We start from the raw sequence: 8,010 nt of genomic DNA, 5'->3' as shown, positions 1-8,010 counted from the left end.
TATTAAAAAGCTCACGTTTTAAAGTGATTTTATTTTTTATTGTCCATATATCGTGCGTAAATCAAGTATATTTTTACTTCATTATAAGGAATTTTTACATGTGGAGAAATTTATTTTGTGATTATTCTGTTTTATAAAATGACAATTCTGTTCACTAGAAAACTGAAAGACAAGTATTTCCTAAAAATTTTGTTTTTTATTTAAAAAAACTTGTCGGATTAAACTCTCAATCTATATAAAATACAATACATTCTGAGAAATAAGTAGGACGATTTGTATTGCAATCACAATGCCGCAAACTTCTTTCACAGCGCGAAAACTGATAACAACGTGCGTGTTCAACGGGGACCAACCGCTGTCCGGACCGGCACACGGCTTCGCCGCGACGGAAGCGACATGAAAGAGCCGTTTCGTTGAAGCGGAAGGAGCACGGAGAGAAAGAGTGTCCTCATATCTCTCCTTCTCTCTCGCAGGCAGGACGAGAGGACATTGCGATCGCGGTCAGCGGCGGCGACGGTGATAGTGACGGTTTTCAAGTTTTAATCCGCGCGAGGGCGAGAGACCTAAGCCGAAAAGCCCGCAGCCGCGGACGTCATCACGGCCGCTTCGTGCCCGTCCAGCCGCTCCTCCAGATTACATTAATTCGATTAATGGATGCCGTCCATCGTCGGTGGTGGCCGCCGGACCCGCTCGTTCGCTCGCTCTCGCCGTGGCCGTCCTCTCTTGTCCGCCCCGAGCTTCGATGGAACATATGGATTCGTGATCGAGGCGGTACATCGCCAACGCAACGAAAAAGACACCAGTCGCGAGACCCGAGAGAAACGCAAACTCATTTGCATTTGCTAACGGACATACTGATACTCATTAATTTGCTAGGATAACTTTGCATTTCTAATAGAAAACAAGATAATAATGATTATGATTTGTATTGGCCACGATCTGACGAAAAATAAAAAATAGAGATTTCAGAATTGTTAAAAAATTTGTTAAAATCAGAATATTCAGAGTTACACTATAAAATAATACATACTCCAAGGATTAAAGCTCTCATTTCGCGAGTATAATGAATAGATGGTAACGATGGTAATCTCCGGCCTCGTAAAAATTCGTTGATCCGTCAGTCGGACTAAATGAATAATTAATCGAAAGATCGTATTGATCGACCTGAAAACAGTATTCGCGTTATTTTTACAAGGAATATGACATTGCGGTCGATGTCGCTATTTTCGGATCGACAACCTATATACGATTTACATATGTTGCCCAACGACACGGGCGATTAGAGCGAAAAATATTGCACGGAGTTTTACGCGCGCATTTACACCGCATGATTTGTACAACGGTTGGTGCGAAATCGGCTGTAAAAGCTTATAATCTATACGTGTAATTTTGTATCGCGTCGCACGTCTTCGTACACAGTTGCTATAGTTGCTATAAATATCACGGAGGAACAAACGTAAATAACGCTTCTCGCACTTCCTGGTATTCTTCCGCGTTTCATGGCGTATAGCGCAGTAAGAACGTACGAGTACTCGTAAAATGCGAAGCCGAGTCAAAACCGGGTTTTCAATTTAAAAAATTATTAATATCTCCACACGCGCGAATGTCCGTTACACGTTTTAATCCAGTTTCCAACATCTATAAACATGTCAAAGAAAATGCGTAGTTCGCTTAATAGAAATATCGCTTCCACACTTATAAGCTACTAATTGCAAGTGCATCGCGTTTGTGGAATTGCGTGACATTTGAACCGAGGTGATCTTCCTCTAATCGCAAATGGCAATGTGCCTCGAAAGAAAAGCGTCGAGCATTGTGATAAAAAATGCGAATGAGAGATGCTCCTGTCGGTCGTTACATTATTAAGCGTAATTGTTACTTTAGTGACTGCAGTCGCGAAATATTCCGTTGCGTGCGAGGATGCGCGCTCTCGTGTAACGTCCTAAATAGGCTTCCCCCGATTTCCGACGTTGAATGCGAAGGCGAGAGGCCGCCGAAAGAAGAGCGCGTTTTTAACGCGACGAGGTAGCGCCCTGTGAAAAGCATTCCAGCCACCACCTGCGTCCGAACGCCCATAATTATGTTTCTTATGTGCGTCCGCTTCTGGTACGGAGCGTTTGGATATTTTGCCTGCCGGAGAACGGGGCAGTCTTTTGGCGCGCGTAAACGCCTTCTGTTAGACTGCAGGGCGCCTTTAAACGGTGCCCTTCGTTTTCATCTCGCGCCTTTCATCTCGCACGAGTACATGTCGCGCCGACGACGCGTTTGTACTCGGCACTTTGGACCTCACACTTTACAAAAGCGCGTATTTAGCATAGATCTAGATATATGCTTGATACTTTTACAGACTTAAACTTGATTCGATATTCCCCGTTGAAGATGGAAGCGATCTTTTTCGAGTCAAATATCGAAATTCAAAAATGATTGAGCGTTGTACGGTCGTCCGTAATTTTGCAAATCAAGATTTCATTAAAGTGAAATTTATATTAATACTCTTAACTGTAGAAATTTAATACCATACATATATTTCTTATTATTTCTATTCGCATATATTTTTCCATAATGACCGATATCAAAGAAGAATGCGATAAGAATTTAAAATAATTCTCATACATAAATTGACTGCATAGATACAGCATAATTGACAAGCAGATACATAATAATTAGCGGACGTCACCTTAATTCTAACGCAGGCGCAATCTTCCATCTCGGAAATATTATTTCTAAAAATACACGAGCAGTCGCGCGAAGAGGTGCTGAAGGCATGGTTATCACTCTACCGACGCTAGAGAATCACCGCTATTAAAAAGGAGGCTGCTCCGAAACTGCGTGGCTCTCTCGCATCAGGGAGAAAAAACCCACACACAACGGATACTTTAGATCACAACCGGATTCACGCTCGCCGCGGAGAGATCCGCGGCTCTGACTTAATTCCCCAGGACCTATATTTATCGTATCCGATACCAGATTTCGAGCTGTCAAGTCGGACGGGGGCCAACGAGGCCTTTCCACATTGCGGTCCAACAGGAGAGTTCGCGTGACGGCAACAGACACGTTGCTCTCCTCTCCCCAGTCCCCATTCACTCTCCGTCCCTCTCCTCGGTCGGCTTCCCTCTTGCTTCCTCTCTCCCTTTCTCTCTCCCGCTGATCCTCGTCCGCCTTTTCTCTTTTTCGTTTTTTCTTCCTCGACCGCCAATTCGACGGCGCCGACCAATCGAGCGGCAGAGAACTCGCTCTATAAGCCTCAGCACGCAGGCGGACCGGGTTCCTCTCTCGACGAAATCGACGGAAGAGGAACCCCCTCGCCCGCGGGGATCGCCGCCGTGAAATAATCCGCTGATAAATTCCTCCAAGATCTGCCTCTCGCAGCCAGAAAGGTAGAGAAGCGAGCGATTCTTTACGATCCGCTCGCGGCGGTTGATTCCTTGAATGAACATGTCCCATTGACAAGCAACGTTCGATTGCTTCATCGATTGCCGCTTCGCGTCTCTACCTTGATTAGCAATATTCACACGAGATGTCTCATATTTCTTGAACAGGCAATCGTATAGTCGAGAATAGATGAGAAATAATACTTTCTCATCTGAAATGTGTTAGGATGTCAATAATTTACCGCACAAGAATTTATAAGCAAGAGAAGAATTTTGACAATTTTAAGCTTCAAGGAATAGATCTTAGTCTTTGGTCAATTTTAAATGGACTTTAAAGACTTTAAGAGAAGCCTGAATTGAAATCAAAATATTTTGTATGTTGAAACCTTAAAAAAATCACGAGAAAAAAAGAACAGTCCAATCGTATCATTTTAGGGGAAATCATTTCTGCTTATCGAATGCATTTTGACGTTCGGGATATATCGTATTTCCAATTGAATATGTATCTGTTTATTATTCAATCGGTCATTTGCATTAATTATTCAGTAGTTGTCGACAGCCTATTTGCATCTTTATGATGTTACACATTATGATGTTGCAGGTATATGATACATCCTTATTACACGAGGTTTTGCGTTTTAACTGCACCTTATATAATTAAATTGCAGCACAGAAATGCAAGATAAATCGTTAACTAGATTCGGTTAATCAAGACATTACTCAAATTAATCAATGGAGACAATATTCGGAGGTAGGTCGCAATGTAAATGGAAGTGGATTACATCGAGCAATATTATGCCTGGGTATATAGAGACGACGACGACGACGGGCGAAGACAAACTAATGTACACGCTATGCACTATGCAGTAGCAAATAGACAAACTAACGCGAACATGCGCTATCCAGTAATAAAGACGATATAGGAGATTAACGTAAAATAACGCGTCATATACATATACAAATCTTAATCATGGAAAAGTACTTCAAGATCTTCTGTACAAGCGTAAGAGATAAACTATGAAACCAGATGAGTAAACAATCTTTGGCGTAAAGGAAAATATCGTTTTTTGTTATCATTATACATAAAATTCTCTCAAAAATGCGACCTATCTCGGAATAGTCCGTTAACCCTTAAAGCGCACATGGGGTGTAGGATACCCCACTCCGAACTTTGTGCTCTGATAAGTCCCATTAAAATGTCTTTTTCAATAATTTTTTAAACAATGTTAATTTTAAGAAATCGCTATAACTTTTGTTTATCCTTAAAATACATGACTTTAACTTCATTCAGAAATTTTTATGCAATAAAATAGTCAATAGCGTCGTTACAGTACATACTTAAAGACACTGGGGTATCTCATACCCCCAGTGCGCTTTACGTAATTTTTCGGAGACGTGCGCTTTAAGGGTTAAATAAATCATTAAATAAAGGAATACGAGAAATATTCTTCTCAAAATGCAACGAGAATATTTCTACGTGCGTGAAAAACCTGTCACATATATTCTACACATTAGAATAATCATAAATTGCCCGAGTATTTTATAACGTCATTATATTCATTAGCCACTTCACAGCCGTCTCTCTGTTTTCTCAATTAGAACCTCGTACCAATTCAAAAGCAACGAAATCCCAAACCCAAACGAGCCAACAGGTTAACGTTTGAAGCCGCCGAAACGCGGGCGAAATAAAGGAAACAAGAAAAATCACGTGCTGTCCCTCGAGGGAAGCACCCTCGGGGCCAGTCCAACGTTCCTGGTCCATCCGTAGCACGCGCGCGGCATCCCTCCGCGCTTGGATCCACGATCCATGGACCAGTCTCGCATACTGCGGAGTGGAGGGGGAGGGGGGACAATGTCTCGTCCGATTGGCCCGCGCGATCTCTCGCAAGCGTGTGCGAGCGAGAGAGTGACGCGTCGTTGGTCGAACGGAGACAAAAGGAGTAGAGGGGGGCGGGGCAAGAAGGGGGTAACACGCATCGGGGGCTGCGGGGAGCGGGGAGCCCGCGACCGGAGAGGGACTCGCGGCAGTTCGGAGTTCGGATGCGCATCGTGCGAGGACGGCGTTTCAGTTAGCGGCGAGCCGCTGTCGAGGTAGGGTTTGTTTTATCGCCGGTCGTTTCCGCCGGCGCGTTCGTTCCCGATCGCAGCCGATTTCCTCCTTCGCTTTTGCGCGGCCACGAAACTCGTTTCGCGCCGTTCGGGGAAACGAGACGCGTTCTCTCGAGATCGTAGCGAGGGTGATATTCCGCGAGTCTGTCTGACTGAGTGCGAAAAAAAATAAACAAACAAATAAACTTTCGAAGTGGTGAGTCAGGCGGCTCCTCGGACGGGTCCGGTTTCAGTGTGAACAGTGCGTTTATCTTATTCCGCGAGACTAAACGTACATGGTTTTAGATTCATCATCGTGTCGCGTTCCAAGTATTCTAACTTGGCCAGTGCCAATATAATGTGAGCCGTGAGTGACAGAGACGGGTTTCAGCGAGACACAGAGAAGTACAACGGAAAATTAAATTGCGCCTCGATTTCAACATGACGCGGAGCGAGGCCTAGGACCGAGATCGCATCTCAGTTGCCCCTTTCCGTAGAGGGGAGAGTAAAGAGAGCAGGAGGGAAGACGGGGAAGAGGTGAGTGAAGAGTGAAGCTTCTCGTGATCGTCAGGGTCGCGTTGAACCGCCAACGACACCGTACCGCGCGGATATCTGCCGGAGAAGCACGAAGAACGGAAGAAGGATCGGAGCGGGCAGTTCGCCAGCGGTGCAGGATGGCGGAGAAACGGTCCTTCCGGCCGTGGGTCGTCCTCGCGACGATCCTGTCCGGGCAGCTGCTGCTGCTGCTGCTGCCGCTGCAGCCGGCCCGCGGCGAGATCTACACCAAGATGTTCTCGAGCCAGCAGAACCCGAGCGACCCGTGCTACGACGAGGACCGGCCGCGCCGGTGCATCCCCGATTTCGTGAACGCGGCGTTCGGCGCGACCGTCGAGGCGTCGTCCACGTGCGGCACCGGCGGGCCCACCCGCTACTGCGACGTCACCGACGAGCCCGGCGGCACCACCGGCATCGGCCACTGCCACGTGTGCGACGACAGCACGCCCCGGCGACGCTTCCCCGCGAGCTATCTGACCGACCTGAACAACCCGAACAACGTCACCTGCTGGCGCAGCGAGCCGCTCGTCAGCTCGCAGAGCTTCTCGGCGCCGCCCGACAACGTCACCCTGACCCTCTCCCTCGGCAAGAAGTACGAGCTTACGTACGTCAGCCTGCAGTTCTGCCCGCGCGCCGCCAAGCCCGACTCGATCGCGATCTACAAGTCGATGGACTACGGCAAGACCTGGCAGCCGTTTCAGTTCTACTCGTCGCAGTGCCGCCGGGTCTACGGCAGGCCGAATCGCGCCACCATCACCAAGGCGAACGAGCAGGAGGCCCGGTGCACCGACAGTCACCGTTACACCGGCGGCGACGGCCTCGGCCCGGTCGGCAGGATCGCCTTCAGCACCCTGGAGGGCCGACCGTCCGCCGCCGACTTCGACAACTCGCCGGTGCTGCAGGACTGGGTGACCGCCACCGATATCCGGGTGGTGTTCAACCGGCTGCACATGCCGTCGGGCCCGGACCAGGGATCGTCGTCGCTCAACGGCGAGGAGCATCACGTGGCGGCGATCGGGCTGGAGGAGATGACGAAGCGGGAACGCGAGCGCGAGGAACGGCTCAAGAGCCAGAAGAACGCGATTCTGCACGGCCAGGATCCCTTGGTGACGGCCCTGCCGTCGGTCCATCAGGTGATCGCGCCCCAAGAGATGCAGTCCAACGACGCGATCGACGCCGCGGTACGCGACATGGGCTTCGTGCCGGTCACCGTCTCCTCGACCACGACCACGCTCGCCAGCGTGGCGATGAACGGCCTGGGCCCGATCGCCACCGCCACCATGGCCCACCACTACGCGGTCTCGGACTTCGCCGTGGGCGGCAGGTGCAAGTGCAACGGACACGCGGCGCGCTGCATCCCCGGCAAGGACGGCGAGGTCGTCTGCGAGTGCAGGCACAACACCGCCGGCAGGGACTGCGAGCGATGCCGGCCCTTCCACTTCGACCGGCCGTGGGCCAGGGCCACCGCCAGGGACGCCAACGAGTGCAAAGGTTCGTGCCGAACATAAATTCCGTTATACTCCGAATTAAATTATTGGAAATTCCACGCTTGTGCCGTGAAGATTCAATTTAGGTCGCGATGATTAATGTACATACATTTCTACCGATGCAGATTAACTTCAATCTCGGTTTATTTTTCATCTCTTTCTAGTTCTAAGAGTTAAAAAAAGGATAGTAAGTTAAGCCGGGATTAAAGTTGATCTACATTCGTAGAAATGGACATAATGAGCTAAAAATTAGCATATTTGATCTCTGGCTGCACATGTTATGTTCGCGATAAAGTCTAATGGATGTCGTTGCGATATTTGATATCTAAAACATTAGCATGCTTGTTATTCTTCGTCCTCTCTTTATCACCTTTCTTAATGCTGCATTTGCACACCAACATGCTGCAAAGTGTCACTCTTGGTATATATTTAATTTAAGTGGACAGAATATGTAACTCAGTATTGTTCTACAAGTATGTAGAATAGAAAGATATTTTGTGCGCTTTGAGTTA

The 8,010-nt window shown here is 47.9% G+C and overlaps 1 protein-coding gene across 1 annotated transcript; it reads left to right on the top strand.

Moving 5' to 3' along the window:
• Positions 1-5,838: 5,838 nt before the first annotated feature.
• LOC112453071 (netrin-1-like) lies at positions 5,839-7,502 on the top strand (the record flags this gene model as incomplete). Its single annotated transcript, XM_025013614.1, has 1 exon — positions 5,839-7,502. A coding segment is annotated over exon 1 (1,372 nt), but the record flags the coding sequence as incomplete, so codon positions are not given.
• Positions 7,503-8,010: the final 508 nt, after the last annotated feature.

The sequence above is a fragment of the Temnothorax curvispinosus genome, unplaced genomic scaffold (assembly GCF_003070985.1).
Source record: "Temnothorax curvispinosus isolate PA1 unplaced genomic scaffold, ASM307098v1 QBEX01003989.1, whole genome shotgun sequence".
NCBI classification, from domain to species: Eukaryota; Metazoa; Arthropoda; class Insecta; order Hymenoptera; family Formicidae; genus Temnothorax; species Temnothorax curvispinosus.
This window is presented reverse-complemented; position numbering and strand designations above follow the sequence as displayed.